This window comes from Saccoglossus kowalevskii, chromosome 17 (assembly GCF_978046115.1).
Source record: "Saccoglossus kowalevskii chromosome 17, keSacKowa6.1, whole genome shotgun sequence".
In the NCBI taxonomy this organism is placed as follows: Eukaryota; Metazoa; Hemichordata; class Enteropneusta; family Harrimaniidae; genus Saccoglossus; species Saccoglossus kowalevskii.
In genome coordinates this window covers 27,184,307-27,202,190 of record NC_140657.1, presented here as the reverse complement: position 1 = coordinate 27,202,190, position 17,884 = coordinate 27,184,307, and the positions used below count along the sequence as shown (strand labels likewise).

The 17,884-nt window shown below is 34.7% G+C and overlaps 1 protein-coding gene across 1 annotated transcript in view; it reads right to left on the bottom strand.

Annotated features, from left to right (window-relative positions):
* LOC100378942 (mechanosensory protein 2-like) overlaps positions 1–9,323 on the bottom strand; it is a 77,091-nt gene extending 67,768 nt beyond the window's left edge. Inside the window, exon 1 of the mRNA XM_006811288.3 lies at positions 9,149–9,323. Within this exon, the coding sequence (XP_006811351.1) occupies positions 9,149–9,242 (94 nt within the window). The 5' untranslated portion in view covers positions 9,243–9,323. The remainder of the gene's footprint in view (positions 1–9,148) is intronic.
* Positions 9,324–17,884: the final 8,561 nt, after the last annotated feature.

Genomic DNA, 17,884 nt, shown 5'->3' with positions numbered 1-17,884 from the left:
AACAATTCAATACTAAGGATATTATTATTAAATGGATTTCCTGAATTTTGGTCGAACAGATCTCCTTTCATCTTAATTGATTCAGTTCACAGGAAGACAAATTATATTCATGTAGTGCGATATCTGAAAGAGATATTAAAAAAACATACCAAAGATTTCCTACCTTTTTACATAAATATAGGTTTCATGCATGTTTCTATACAAATGAAATTTGGATTAGATGCTATTTTTGTGTAATTTTCAGTCACATACATCATATTTTTTTAAAAAGTCCATCTTTTAAGGTAGTTTGAGCCAAATACATTGTATAGCCAAAGCATTATTGGAGAGAATTGCCCATTGTATATAATAGACAATTTTCCTGGAAGTCAAAGATATGGCGTTTCGCATTCGTGCGCAAACCGTTTTGGGGTGTAACGTAAACTTGAATTTGACAATATTAGGATTTATATCAATATACATGTATATCTCATATCAAAATCAAATTAAAAACAATTTTAATTATTGTTGTAAAATAAATACAAACAAACAGGCATGTGCATCGATTTTGCGAAAAACAAAATGACAAAATTTTTGTTTTATTTTCTACCACAGATAAGATTTAATAAATACAGTGTAGTACAAGTCACCTTTTCATTCAAAAATTGTTTTATAGAATATTCTGTTTGTGCATCCCAGTTTGTTGGACCTTGTGGCATTCTTGCATATATATATACATGTATATATGAATTTTTCAGATTATTTTTATTAAATTTTATTATTCCTGTATTTTTAGTGGGTGAAATAAATTAATAATTCAGAGACTAGATTTATACATTTTAACATAATGAAAACATTTGATATGCTAATATTAATACCATTTTGATGCAGCATTTATAAATTTGAGTCATTTGTGCACACTGTATTCAATTTCATCTGTCAAACTTCGTGAATCAAAATATTGAAAACTGCATTCAAATATTGTCAGATCTGAGCTTGCAGGCGACTATGCCAGTTATACGAGACGAGCACGCATGTCAGATACAGTAGAATGCGAGATGAGCACAAAGTTGACTACGCCAGAATACGAGAGGAGAATGTACGTCAACTACTGGTACGGCAGAATGCAATCCGAGCATGTATGTCAGACACAATAGAATGCGAGCGGAGCACAAAGTTGATTACTTTAAAATACTTTATTTTCGCTTGGAATTGATTTTCACTTTATTCGCTGAAGGAGTGATTCAGTGAAAATGAAATCTATGAATATATCTGTTTTCCTATATTTTACATTCAACTAGTCAAAAAGTAATGAAAATAAATTCCACACAAAACACCCAAAATGTCTTTTTAGTGAAAATGAATTACAGCTAAAATAAAGCATTTTACAGTATGGCAGAATGGGAGCACGCATGTCAAAAACAACAGAATGCAAGAAGAGCATGCATGTTGACTATGACAGAATGCAAATGAGACATCATGTGATCAGACCACGCACGTTGACTATTTAAAGTCAGAATGCAAGTAGAGCGTGCATATAAACTACAACAAAATACCAACAAGGCATGTAGGTATACTACATTTGTATATGCCATAATGAGAATGGACCTAGTACATATATGTTGACTAAAACTGAATGGAGGAGTATGTCTGATTACTAAGCCAGAAAGCGAAAGGAACGTGCACAGACTGCAAAAACATTAATGCTCTAAAAATAAAATTCAAATAACCTTGCCCCTAAACTGCAAATTAATCTGGTGTAAATATTATAGTTGTTAGTAAAAGAAAATTAAATCTGCAAAGAAATTTACATTTTAATTGAATAATCAAACTGTTTGTAATTTATTTTCCCAAAATCACTGACATTTGACCTCAAAAAATTAGACGTCGGTGATAATTAAATGTAGTTTTTATTTCATACCATACATTGTAGTCATACATATTGCAATTTTAGATGTTAATTTTTCCTCCGTCATTCAAAAACATAGTTGAACTCTGGTGACCTTGCCCTTTGTTATATAATATAATTCCCTTTATCATAGTTTATTTCAATATGAATATGCATTGTCATAATTAATTTTGAATACAAACAAGTTTTGGGGTACAAACAACAGTGGGGAATCAGTCTACCGAATGTCCTTGATAGAATGTCCTTAAATATCTTACAAAAACATTGGTGCCTTATTTGTTTAATTACTTTAAGGGACATAATTTGCAGCTTTATTTAAAGTAATTCAGATATTCAAATGCCTCATCTCAGAAAAAAAGTGCTGCATTTAGACGTAAATAGATTCATAAAACATGCAAGATAACAGAAAATCTTAGCTGGCTTTTGTCCAATTACTTTGTACAGGTGTCTGTCAAAAATTAATGATTCCCTGAGACAACAAGCCATGCATGGCACAGTCCCTGTTAGTTATCAAATTTAAGATATATAGTAATATAGCTGGAATATAACCATGTCAGGAATATGATTTTTTAACATTAAAATGATTGACATTTGTATCTGATCGTCAAACAAGTACTTGTCCATATTGAGAGATATTGCTCTGGAACAGCATTCAAAATCAGCCATTTTGAATACATGTATATATATAACATGATGTATAACGAATATATAAAATTTGAATATAATCAATCAAAGCATTTAACAGATATGGCTCTAGAAGCCCAATCATTAAAACAAAATGGCCACCAGTCAGCCATTTTGAACCCAATCTGAAAAATAAAATGACGTGAATCAGGAACCCGCAATGTATAATGTATGTACCAAGTTTGAACGAAATCCATCCATAAATGCCAGAAATGCTTGATATTTGATGATTTTTTTGCACAAAAATGACCACCATTCGGCCATTTTGAATAGGATCGTCAAACCAATATATCTGTCTATCTATGACATGATGTGAAATGAATATTTAAAATTTGAACATAATCAGTGAAAGCAAGTCAGAGATATGGCACGAGAACCACATTCATTAAAACAAAATGGCCGCAAGTTGGCCATTTTGAATCTTATCTGAAAAACAAAATTATTTGCATCAAGGTCCCATAATGTCTAATGTATATACCAAGTTTGAACAAAATCCATCTGTAAACAGCCGAGAAATGCTTGATTTTTAGGATTTTTTAGCACAAAAATGGCCGTCATTCAGCCATCTTGAATCAGATCATAAAACAAAATAATGTGCATCAAGGTCCTATAATGTCTAATGTATATACCAAGTTTGAACAAAATCCATCTGTAAACAGCCGAGAAATGCTTAATTTTGATGATTTTAGCACAAAAATGACCGCCATTCGGCCATCTTGAATCAGATCGTGAAACAAATTGACGTGCATATGTGTAATATCATGTATGACGTATGTGTGAAGTTTGATTGTGATTGGTCTAGGCATTTCCAAGATACAGGTCTGGACGCACGCACAGACGCACGCACGCATGCACGACCACACGGAGGTCGAATCATAAGTCCCCGTTTTCGGACTACGTCCAAACTGGGACTAAATATGAACTGTCTCATTATTCATTGTGTGACTCCTGTATTATATGAAAAGTAAAAAAACTGCCCTCTATGAATAGCTATCATATTGCAAGCCCTGTTTTGTATGCAAATCAATTTAAATAGTTAGTTGGTGTCCAGTGGAGAGAGAAGTCAACAGTACTGTTGCCTCCTGAGAATCTACATATTCAAACACTGCAATCTTTGTTTTTGAATTGAGTTTTTAAATTAGTATTATAAAAGCTCTATCATTCTTTTCTAATAGCTGAGACAAATTCCTGTGAATGTTCATTTATCGAATGAACTGTTTGTCAAATACAGAACACCTATTTTTGAGTACAATTTTCTTTTCAAAATGTGGATGCAACGTTTTGCTATTTATGTATTTTTTTATGTATTGTTTTTGATTTGATAACTTTGAACTAAACAGATTTTCTATTAGCTTCAGATCTTGATCTGTTTGGCACCCAGTTCATAGGAGTGCTTATATTGATTTTCAGACATCTTGTGACATCTTCTGTTAAGATTTTATTGGTAGGTTTGCAAATATGTATCAGACTGTGCAAAAACTCCATGAGTTGGTTTTGAAACCCAGTCTAGTATTTCCATGGGACTTGGGAGATACCCATTACCAACATATTATTACAAGATAAATGATTTGCTTCATTGAACACATACAACAATACATATTTCAGTGACCTTTTAATGTGTATCACCACCGATCAGTCAAGTAGAAACAGTCAAAATATTTTATCAGATTTCCTCAACTTTTGCATGATATTTTCATACAGGACATCTGTTGTTCATACTCAGGGAAGACTTTATACTGATGTATAAGGTGACCAAGTTTGATGAAGTTCGGAATAGAATTAGTAAAGTTATTGTGAACACAATAACAATTATTAACGACGACGATGGCGACAACACCGGACAGAAATGCCATCTTTTTTTTGTCTATTGTTAGATATTCACATCTTAGTCCTATCTTAGACTTGTTTGGAGACGTCAATAAATTCCTTGTTGAAATTCAGCAAACCATTCCATGTACTTCATTAGAGACAGCGAAAAAGCTTATTTTTTCTCCAAAATTAAGTGTTTAAATCAAACACCTTTTACTGTCACCTCTTCATATCCTTTATCATTTTTTGGTATGTTTAGACAATATTGCGGAGTGTAATTGTCAGATGATAAAAATGCCCCCCCCCCCACTTCCCCCGAATAATTATAATGCCACTGTCTCGTTTCATCATAGCTGAGCGATGAACTTTAGAATCAAAATATGGCACCCAAAATCTATAATCCATTGGTGACATATTTTACAAAAGAAGGTTATTTAGAAGGTTATGTTCAAACCGAAGAGTAGCAATTTAGTTGCCTAGCAACAACAAGTGGGTGACCCTGATTAGTTGCACCAGTGACAGCTGTTGATTTGATGATGCATTTTTCCAGTCATGACACGTTCCCTCGTACATTACAGCAAAAATCGCATTAACGTCTTAGGAAGGTGTTGAATCGTGTCACGTAATATATCACGCTAACCGACATACATTGATCAGATCAATGGCAAATCATAGATTTATGTGTGCCCAGTGTAACCTATCAACTTGAGCCAATGACCCCTATGTAAGCAGGTTTCATTTTTGACATAAAGTTTAAACATTTATATTCTTGAATGTCAAATGATGAACAAATTGCAGAATCTTCAAAGAAAATATTGCAAAATTTAAATAGACGATCATTGGCTGTGCACAATGGCTGTGCATGTGGTTGGGAAGACACACAGACAACTCTCACCCGAAGGTCTCACAGTTTGCAAGAATCTCACAGCACTTCCAATGGCTGAGAATCAAATAATTATCACTGATATATTTTAATTTTACTAATTTGATATTATGAAGCAATCACTAGAATACCCAAAAATGTATGAAAGCAGTACAGCAATCCTGCAGACCTTAATGCATACTTTGCGATATTCTCGTGATAACCTGTGCAAAAATGAACACTGTGTTTCATGTGTTACAAACACTATATGTTTAAAACTGTTTAGATCGAATTCAAATTTTGCACTACTGAGCATGTTACTGCACATGTATGCAATGCATTATGGGAAGGAAATTCAAATTTTGCACTACTGAGCATGTTACTGCACATGTATGCAATGCATTATGGGAAGGAAATTTAAATGTTGCACTACTGAGCATGTTACTGCACATGTATGCAATGCATTATGGGAAGAAAATTCAAATTTTGCACTACTGAGCATATTACTGCACATGTATGCAATGCATTATGGGAAGAAAATTCAAATTTTGCACTACTGAGCATGTTACTGCACATATATGCAATGCATTATGGGAAGGAAATTTAAATATTGCACTACTGAGCATATTACTGCACATGTATGCAATGCATTATGGGAAGGAAATTCAAATTTTGCACTACTGAGCATATTACTGCACATGTATGCAATGCATTATGGGAAGGAAATTCAAATTTTGCACTACTGAGCATGTTACTGCACATATATGCAATGCATTATGGGAAGAAAATTCAAATTTTGCACTACTGAGCATATTACTGCACATGTATGCAATGCATTATGGGAAGGAAATTCAAATTTTGCACTACTGAGCATGTTACTGCACATATATGCAATGCATTAATGGCAAAATAGTACCACCCTGCAAACTCATTAACTTATATGTCAAATTTGTTATAGATTTCATATTAATAATAATATATGACTTTTTCATCCCATATCACTTACATACAACATTGCGAGAGATGAATAAATATTCTCACCAGTGTAAAAATGAATGAGATTGCAGACTCTTACATACAACTGTATATGTCATAAACAATTATCTGGTGACACAAATTTGTTTTCATTTTCGATATTCTGATGGTATCAACTCATAGTAATAAAAATATTACAAACATGACATACATCATCTTTAATTTGGCTTGAACTTCCTTAACATAAAATAAGAACATGCAATGTAAAAAGCGATCATCACCAAATTACAGAATAAAATATGAAAATAAATAATAGTTATTCACAGTACGATATGCAATAGAAATAAACAATAGAATAATCATGTACAACCCTGGTGTTCCATGATTACATAATGCAATCCCAGAGACAAGACCTTACCCTTTAAATAGACTGACATCATCATTATTTTTATATTAAACAGGAAGCTAAATTATGCTGCATTCTGGGAGTAAATGGCAGCTGCCTCCTTGTTTCAAAACTAAGTATAATTCTGCATGTGTTTTATCAATAAGTTTTTTCCTGAGGCCAATCACCTATACCTATACGCTTATTAACATTCAAAAAAAACACTTAAGCAAAACAGTCAAGCATATTAATAAAGCAATGTTTGTAATCAGGCAGGTTTCACCTGCACAAAAATCAACTCAGTGAAAGTCATTACAGAATCCTACCCAGGACACAGAACAAAAAAAGCAAACACCCCCCCCCCCCCATATATTATACTCTCACCACCATTTATAAATTGACTGTTTTTTTTTGGGGGGGGGGTGAATAAACCAACAAACTTTTATTAATTCGTGTTTTTCACACTATTCTATTTTAGAACTTTTTGATTTTTATTTCAAAAAAAAAATAAAAGAAATATTCAGTTTTTATCAAAAATAAAAGCACAAATTTAATAAAAAGCTATGTGCGTGTGTCAATTTTATAAAAGAAATAGACCAAAAACTTGACCTTAACCCCTTTACATGACATAATATTTTTCTATAATTTCTTCGTTAATTTTGATCCAGATGGATCTAATTTTTCATTGGCCATAGATCTTGATCAAAATATGAAAACAAATATGGGGAAAATTATAAAATATGAGAGAAATTATATTTTGTAAAAGGACCCTTTTATGTCGCTATACATACTATGAAATGTTTTATTTTAGCTGGAACTAATTTTCGCTGAAAAGATATTTTGGGTGTTTTGTATGGAGTTTATTTTCACTAGTTTTTGACGAGTTGCATGTAAAATACAGGAAAAAAGGTATATTCGCTTTATTTTATTTTCACTGCATATCCCTTCAGAGAAAAAAATAGGGAAAATAAATTCCTAGCAACAATTTATTTATCAGTAGTATGGGATTTATATATTGGTTGTAAAACCCTTGATATAGTCATCAAAATTTAACATATTATTAATTTTTGTTATCCATATGTTTAGTGCCAGCAACCATGATCTTTAAAATAGAATGGTTTTATATTAGTGATCCACCACTATATACTTGATATAATTATTATACTGTATTGTCTTTTTAATATTTAAAATATTAAAATTCTGCTTTTATTTAAATTTTTCATAAACAATTTAAATTTTATTTACGTTTTCTAAAATTCTTACAAAAAACAAGAAAAAATACAATGTTTTTAACATTTTTAACATGCTATGAATAGACATATTAATATTTTTTCTGAACCTTACAAATAACCCCCAAATTTCTGATAATGCATTGAACAATTTTTAACACATGCAAAATCATATTATATTATAAAATATTACATTCCTATATGATTAGAGCTAACTACAAATGTATAACTAAAAATATGTTAAATTTCAAGGATGAAAATGAAGTCAAGGTGGCTTTAATGATTACCATCAGCCCAAGATATAGGGGTGCCATTTTTAAGTACAAAATATTTGACAGTTGTGGGTAATAAATTAGGGTTAGATGGGTAATTTTAGTTGGGGGTTTGTATATTTGGTTTTACTTTGACAATTAGGTGAAATTAGGATTGAGGTTTGAAATATCTGAATATTAAAAAAAATATTTTAATACAGTGAGCTACTTATTCGAAATCACAGCTTACTACATAACGTGCACCGTTATACTAGTACTACAACCATGCCAATTATCACTATGAGTACTGGTTTAGATCCACTACGTACGACATCAATATACATTTCGTTATTCGAGAAAACAGCCGTACTCGACTGAATCGCCATATTGACCGCGAAATGCGAAGCAGCTGCCTTAAAAGTAACGGGCACTTATTCATCCGTTTCGAGTTGTTAAGCACTCTAGAATTTGGCGCCACATCTTGTGACCCGATGAGCCACGGGAACAATAGATCGTCACAATGTACTGTCATATACTCACAACAGCTAAAAAAAGAAATAGCGGAAGGCGGGCGTCCATTGTAAACAGACCGTCATAACATTAAGCGACGCGAACAGCAATATCCAAATGCCTGTGGTTACGCAAACGAGCCGTTCTCACTCACTCACTGGCAGGCAGCTACACACTTTCAAATCACCCACTCTACTCAATACATGAATCGACCGATATGAGTATTAAATTTATCGCCCATAATTATTATTGCGTGGAGCAAGCTGAATCTAAATACTATTACAGTTATACGCCATGATCATCGACGCTTGGGGGAAATTATATTTTTACAGATCGGGTAAGATATAGCAATAATAATACGAGTTTTGAGATATATACCATTTACTTGATAGTCATATATAAATTAAGGTACTTCCACTGTCGCGGCGACGTAGTAGGTCACGGATGGGAAAACAAAAGACGAACATGACACTGACGAACGTGCACACCAACCAGCACCGCGTCGTGGTCAACACTCGTCCTCGGCATAAAGGGCGTTCATAATATCACTCTTACCTGTCAGTCTCGTACTGTCGCCATGAGTATCGTCACGGTCATCTTGGTTAACAGGACGGAATTCCTGCTTTGAGGTCATTTTTTGCATCTCCATTGACAAGGAAGTCCGATCGGAGTGAATGATTAAACGTACACAACTTTCCCTCCCTACTCAGCACAGCCACTGTTTATTAGTAGCATGTACGAGGTCACGTGAATTGCTCGTCCTCCCTCGGGGAAAAATCGGCATATCATTATCCTATTCGACATTAGGTATGCGATTCGATCGTTTGCGACACTAATGCCCTATATACAGAATAATATAAATCAGACTGGCGAGTACGTATCTAATTTCTTTCACATATTTGTTATTTTCTATTCTGTTAGCAGCGCTCATTGCGGTTTTGATCGCGAGGGTCGGAATGAATGTCGTAAGAGCCACAACGCGTCCGATACATTGCAGGGTATTTTTTTAATTGTAATGTTAGAGTTCAAAGAGACTGGTCTTTAAAAATAAGTCTGGGTATGGCATTAATTCCATCATAGAACCTACAGAAAAGGGGGTAGGAAGCATAATGTGTGCTGTACTATCTTGGATGCAATCCGCGTTAGACTTAATTGGATTAACTTATTTGCATGCAGGTTATATATACTCAGACCACTAAAAAATATTTAGTGCTCTGAGATATACTAGTATATAACCGTATAAAACCGTCCAAACTTTGATGTACAATGATGGTAAAATATTAAAGGGTGGTGTTCGATATGGAACTCATAGCGACGTGTTCCAAGCGTGTGAAATACGTTGTTATTTACAGGAAATTCGAAAACGCGCTGCGGGACGACCACCGCGTCTTACGGGCAAAATGAACAAAGTCGCGTAATAACGTGTTTTTCAAAAGTAAAAAAAAATGAGTGAATGTTGGTGAAACAGCAATTTATAGTTTCTTTTCTGAAAAAAAAAACAACGCCAAAAAAAACGAAAGTGTCCACGTTGTATGCCATGCGAAGCCTTGATCCAAGATCTGTGTTAACGAACAACAGTTAGCTATATAGATACACAAGTAACGATTAGTATCAACAACAACAACAATAATAATAATAATAATAATAATAATAATTGAAAGAAAAAGACTATTAAAAGCAAAACATAAGAACAAACTAAACTGTCGGATTTCTGCAAAGGTGAGTCTTCAGCTTGGTAATTAAGTTTCAGGCGACGATAACAACACACGCTAAAAACGCAAAGGCTTTTGGGTAGACGCTTGTTTGTAAACAATGACACGCTATGGCCAACTGACGCATGCGCAGGTGACGATTCCCCCGCTTTAAACTCATTAAAGATACTGGCATTCATGTAAGGCGCTGCTCAACTTGAAGACATTTCTAAATTGGCTATTTTGTTGACTTGAGTACATATATAGAGAGTTGTGACTTGAGTCACGCAGATAGTAGTCATATGTGACGTCTGGAATTATAGAGAATTTCAAATTTTCATTTAAATCGAGGTGGAAGTCGACACTCTGAGTCGTGATTTTGAGTTGGCGGCATGTATTTCTTTCGGTCGCTCTGTATTACGCATCACAGCACTGATTGCTTCATTGTGTCAATTTCTATGTTATATACTAATTCAACCATGCTCACGTGATTGTTACAGTATATAAATCACGAGCGCGAAGCACGAATCATGGAAGTGTCGTAACCAAAAACCATCAAATGATTTAACGAATTTGTACCGCGGCAGTTTATGACAATCGAATTAAGGCTATGAACAAGAGTAGCTTAATCCCCGGGGCTTCGTCGACGATATCATCACCATACATAAATGTAATACCATGTTTAGTTATAGTTTAAATAACAACAATGTCTTATATTAGTCCTGAAATGCTTATATTGGTCAATTTTAAGACATCTATTTTATGCTATGATTTTTATTCAAACTGAAAACAACGCCGATTCAACGCTGAAGTACAGCAGTGAGGTCAGGAAGATAAATAAACAACAACAAATATATTACAAATAAATGGCAACAACATAGCCTCGATGCAAATTATTCAACCAAATCAGCTCGACGAACATTAAAAACAATAAATAAAGTGTAACCAATGAATAATTACAAAATAGAAAACAACCGTGACGCGAATATGTCATCTTGAATTTTCAAGGTGAATGTTCCGGCGAAGCACTCCACTATCACCTTGAAGTATTTCATTGGGACTATGTGTATGTGACAATTCCCTCACAGTTTAGAATCAGTTTACCAACAGCCAATCATATTGCTTCTTTCTACAACGCGCTTGGAAAGCTCTCAAAATCTTCAAGGCGGGCAAAGTCACGAGACGCGCACCACTCTACCATGTATTTCTATGGGCTCTGTGCGAGCCGGTGAAAATAGCTAAAATCGAGAAAACAGCACAGACATAAATTTGAAGAAATCCTAAACAACCAAATTTAAATATGTTGCATATGTAGGGATAATCTTGTTACACTGTTCAGGGGGTGTCAACAACCGTCCCAAAATACCGTTTTCTGCCAGGCGGTGAAAATGCCTGACCTGAGAATGAATGTCGCTGCGCAAAGTGGAAGCTTTTTTGGCTTGGATGTCGAGGCAATACAGCGACGACGTCCATACATCATGCAACTCACAGATATTCAGACCAAAGCTATTCAAACTATACTTAGTGCCGAGTCTGATGTGTTCGTTTTTTGTCGCACTGGAAATAGTAAATCCTTATGTTATTATGCTTTACCGGCCTTTCGACAATCGAGCGTGGTAATAGTGTTGTCGCCACTGCTGAGTATTATAGAAGACTAGGTGTTATATTTCAAAGCTCGTGATGTCACTGCAACATATATTGGCAGAAATGACGCCAAAGACATCGGAAACGCAAAGCTCCAAGCGCTTACTGGCAGTCATTGTAACAAAGCTTTCTATTGGTCGGTAAACTTTCTATCGCGCAACCACGTGACATACACGGTTATGAATAGAATTACCGCACGGTGTTGTAGAGGGAGGAATGTCCGAACGGAGCAACACCGTGCAGGCGGACGATGCGAATATGTATACATCAGTAGTTAAATCTATCCTTGACCTTGTGCATGTGATGGTCATAACGTTTAAACATTTGCTACGTTTACATGACAGCATTTTATCGTTCGGCTTCAATGCAAAAAATTGAAATGCAAATATTCGCACATTTTTCAATATTTAAACCGACAAGGGTCGGTAAACAGCAGAATTGTCCCGTCAGTCAATGTAGTTGACGACTAACACGCTCTCTGTTTGTCAGAGTGTGCACTAACCAAGCAAAAAAGACAAAAAGTGCCTGTCAACTAAACGTGATGCCCACGTTCAGGCGAATACACATCCGTGAACAATAATTTAGTAATTGCTATGAACAAATAATTTATTCAAATTGTTATGAAATTAAAGCGCAAACACAAGCATGAAACAATTTTAAATTTGTTTTTTTATTATAATTCTCATTCATTCGATTTTATTTTTTGTTTATTTGCATATATCCAAGGTCTACCTAAAACCATCCCACAAAATGGTGTCGTACGTCATCATTCTCCTTCCCAGAGATCCTTGCGGCCAGAACACTGATATTCGTAAAAATGGAACTCTGCCTGGAAGATTGGTAAGTCACCCGTCTCAATCTCAACCATGATAGGGATAAAAAAAATACATTCCTATACTATCGAAATACCAAACCCATTTCTTGTTATAATATATATATATATAACGGGCGTAACCAAATGCGTCTTTAGCCATTAGGCCGTCATCATATACCAGTAGTATCACAGTATTTCATCGGCGAATAGAAATGTCTTGTTTTGTAATTGTGAAATTTATAAATATTTATATTTTTATTGTTTTATTATTTTATTTATATTTCGGTTCAAGTTTATTTTCAACGTAAAAACAAATTTCCTAAACTGGAGCTGTGAACGTATACAGTACGAGATTCAAAGAATGGGTTAACTTCAGTGGTATATTGTAACGGCCCTTGATAGGATGAGTTTCTCCTGAGACTGCAAAACAAGGAATCGAAATTGAGTTCCAAGAATAGAAAATTTGAAGTTGCAGACTTCACAAATGAGGGACCAGCTGCCCAATTGAGATGTGCTGTATTGAGTCTGGTGTTCTACTTGGATTATTGTTTGTGTGTTTACAGATCTCGTGGCGACTCATTCCAAAATGAGGCTGAAAAGACCAACACTGCCATTGAAGAAGATTTAGTCAATTGGCCAACCCTAGAAATCGAGCTAAATAATATCTTTAAAAATGGCACAACAACAACAATAATAATAAAATAATAATAATAGTAATAATAATAATAATAATAATAATAATTATAATAATAATAATAAAAACGTCAGTCTCCAAACACTGTATTTGAAAGCACTGCACCCTAACCCTTCATTTGTGTATAATAGATTTTGGCACAATCGGACGCCGAAATCTCGCTAAGAGTGAGAGAGTCACGAGACTTTGAACGAGGTCGAGGCCGCCATTCGCTTCTAAGGTATATTTCCTTCAAATTACCAGGCTCACTTTCTGTTAACACTGATTGTACATTAAAAAACTAAACTTTGCAACTTGAAAATAAATAAACTTCCAGCTATACGAAAAAAGTCAGAATCAAATTTAGTGAGAAATAAACAATTTAGAGTATATTTTTCTTCTAATATCTATTGTTTTCAGTGAAGTTTGACCCAAATTTTAGTTTTTCAAGAGTTGATTATGTGATAATCGTAATATTTGTCCAGCAAAAATATTGGTGCAACATTTTACAAATATTATATTCTACTAGTTCGTTGTTATTTTTTGATCGATTGAACTTATTTCGAAAACATATTTTTTCAAGAGTTGATTGGCTGAAATCGTAATATTTTCCCGCCAAAATATAGGTGCAACATTCCACAAATATTATATTTCTAACAGTTCGTTGTTTCGTGATTTGCATCACACATAAAGGAGCACTATTCTCCCATAATACCTCGTTTTCCGTTGTTGAAAGTTTATATCAATATTTGTTTTAAATTTTTTGCCACAGGAAAAACGCACGTGAACATGTATTATAGTCTTTATTTTAAGTGTCACAAAATGTTGCTTTCAATTATTCACTATGTTCACTGATCGTGAGGGAACCCCCCCAAAAAAAGATTTACGTAAACATGTAAAATTATAACAGAACTCGTTGTTTCACTGAAATATTCGTGAAATTCACAAGACATTAAAAATACGAAATACTAGTGAAAATTAACGCTTTTACAGAATTTTTTTTTATATTGTATCATGTAGTATTGCGATCACGTACGAACACATTTGTTTTCCCAGAAGAATTTGTTGGCTAAATCATCAATATAATTATACAAAAAAAAAACACAAACTGTTCATGTACAGGTGTAATTATAATTTATTGATACCAGTAGTTCAGTATACACCACTTTTAATATGTATTTGAGGACCGTACATCTAAGGCGATAACGACAAATATACCTCATGTTCAAGATCGTCACGTTAATTGGCTAGAACGCGGCCACGCGGGATGAATAAAACTCATTATAAAATAAAAATCTAGTCACCGAGATCATTATTGTGAGGGCGTAGTTCAACTCTCGTTGGTCACATACTCATACGTTGGATATATGGTATTTATTATTCAGAATATTTACATATTTACCTTAGTTTCAGTCAATATTCAGTTTGCAATGTGAACCAAAACATACAATAATTTTGCAATGATGTTGTTGGATACTCGATACTGTAGACCAAATCGGATTATGATATATCAAATTTAAAAAAAAAAAAATGTTACATTTCCATGATACACAACAGTATTCATTTGGTAATAAATCAACCAACTAATACGCATGTGCAGTGATTATTATTGTACGTACCAGAAAAAAGAACTTTGCACATGCGTATTTGAGAATTTCATTTACGGAATAGTTTGTGATAAATCGTAATATAGTGCATTCATCCACATATTGTGTCAAACAACATTACCAACAATTGCATGTTCTCCAATCTGATTAAAATAAGATCCTAGTTTTGGTTTTTTTGTATATTTATTTTATTTTATTTTGAAATCAAAATCAAAGTAATGTAAAATAAAAAGGCATTAATAACAAAAGTAATAAAAAATAAAATTAAAATAAATTTATAGCCAAAATTATTAAAGCCCGTACACTACATCAGATTTTAATCAGAATGCATGTTCTCGTCCATATTGCATTTTTAACGAACCTCGGCTGTGCCTCGATGAATAATTTCCTCTTCGGGTCATTAAAACTGAATACTGACCTCGACTTGAGTAACTATTTGTTTATTGCATTAAAAATCTATAATCATATAATCGCGCATTCGACCCATATGTATATGGAATAGGTATATCAGCAATGATCGAATGACACAAATAATTTAATGGCGACGCCAGCAACGATGCTAAAAATACACTTCAGAAATATTACGTAAATTGATCACTAAATATCAACTCAGTGACAGAATACTTCGATCCTATGTAGCGCCCTCTAACAACAGATCTTTTCGGTGATCAGTTAAACCGCTAGATGGCGCGAGAGATAAGAAAGATGTATATTATATTATATACTCAATTTTTGTGTTTGTCGTTATTCAGTTTAATAAAGATAAAGATAACACCAGGCCAAAAGATATCGCGTGGTGTAGATATGATAGCGCAAAATATTCAAGTTGTCGCCGCTTATTCACACTGCCTGAAGTGGCCAAGATTACCGACGTACTCGTGGGGAAAGCATACTTACAGCTAGTCACACAATTATCGGGACAACAAGTTACTAAAGCTTGCCTTCTAATTCGTTGACAACTTTGGTTTCGACAAAGCAGATTTGACCAACACACACAGTTTGCATACTCTTCAGTGCTGTAGAACCTTATAAACTTATTTAAAGGACGGTGGTCGTCGTGCCGCGTCCTGTTCGATATAAGACTCATAGCGACGTATACAACGCGTGTAAAATACATTGTTTATTTACATGAAATTCGTCCGAATCGCACGGTTTCGCTAAAGCCGGCCATTCATATCCGGCTCACGAACCCGTCACGGTGCGTGATCGTGCTAGGAAAAGCTATATTTCACTGCATCTAATTTGAGTCATTTGATTGGGCGCGCCAAGGAGCTGGCGCCACCAATCAGAGTTGCTGTATCATAAATGTGAAGATCGGAGAGCTCATGGCGGCGTATAGGCTTTGCGCTGATTCACCCATGTCAAGTACAGAAGGTCTATATTCGTTGTCATGTTTACAAAACTTCTTACTCCAGCTTTGAAAATTGTTTGTGGGCATGTCTAAATATTTGTGCAAACTGTGTTTTAGTAAACTGACAAAACTGTCGAAACTGATAACATATCGACTTTGTCGTTGAGACTATCGATAATACATTGAGAATATTTGCAATCAATAATATATCATTTATATCATTATCATTTATTGTATTTTTACATAGTACATCGATTATATCGTTTTACTCTTCCATTTATTCATGATGTGAGAGTGATCGCTGTTTGACCAATCAGGACTCTTCGCGGGCTTTTACTCTCAATAGGGGACCCCCCTATTCAAAAAGGTAGAATTCGAGAGTTGTGTTATTGTTTACCAGTGAGCCGTCTGCTGTAAGTTGTGTCGTGGAACTTTACATTGTAAACCTACATAGTTTTGTACTTGCTACTGGACATTGTGTTACATTGTGTTAGTGTTTGGTTCCTTCAAGAATTCTGCGATAATAAAGTGGTTCGAGTTCAGTGTTATCGCTGTGATCATGATTCTGTCAACCCGCGAACTGTCCATTGCGGCAGTATTCCAGGTGAAACCCCAAGTTAAATATTTCGAACCTAGCGTGGGGACCAAGTTTAACGACGAGTCCCAGATACTTATTCAGTATCAAATTGTCCCCCCAACAGACTTGCCCGATTCGGTCTTCGTTGCAACACAATCGAGGGACTGTGTTTGCAACCAAGACCACAGGGAGCCCAGGAACTATAATCAACTGTAGTACGTAGTAGTCTGTTGAGTAATATGCACTCAACAGACTTGTTTAAACAATCCTTGCCTATGGAAAAATTACATCACAAAATGTGTAAGTACCTACTACAAGTAAACTGTAAAGCCACAAACTTGGCATGTTTACTTGAACTGGGAAGATATCCACTTATCATCTCAAGCATCAAACGTATGATTAACTACTGGCTGAAAATAAAACATATGGACCTGACATATGGATGAAACCACTCTGATCTCTGTGCCAGTCTTGTGATTGGTTGTTGACAAATGCTGAACAGGCCACGCCTCCAACGGTGTCATGCGTTCGGACTAACCGTTAGGAATTCCTAAATGGAGTCAATTTGTGTAGTTTTCTTGATTTATTCTGCAGATATCGGTAAAATGTAGGTAAGGCTTTGGCGAAATTCGAAGGAGCAACTAATATTCTTCAACCTGGTAATTTTTTTAGATTTTATTTTATATTTTTTTCGTCTGTTTTTTCGAGTTTAAAAAATGTGAGCTGGCTGGAGCCTTCATCCCTTGTCTATTTCTTACACTCGATACCAGCCGATACCTCCCCCCCCGCTCATAGAGACTGCGTACTACAGTTGATAGTTGATTATAGTTCCTGAGCTCCCTGTGCCAAGACGTCATTTTCCTCAGATACAGCACTAAGCGCTTTCTTTTGATGATCAGTAAGCTCGTTCAACTAGCAACATGTTTATTTAATT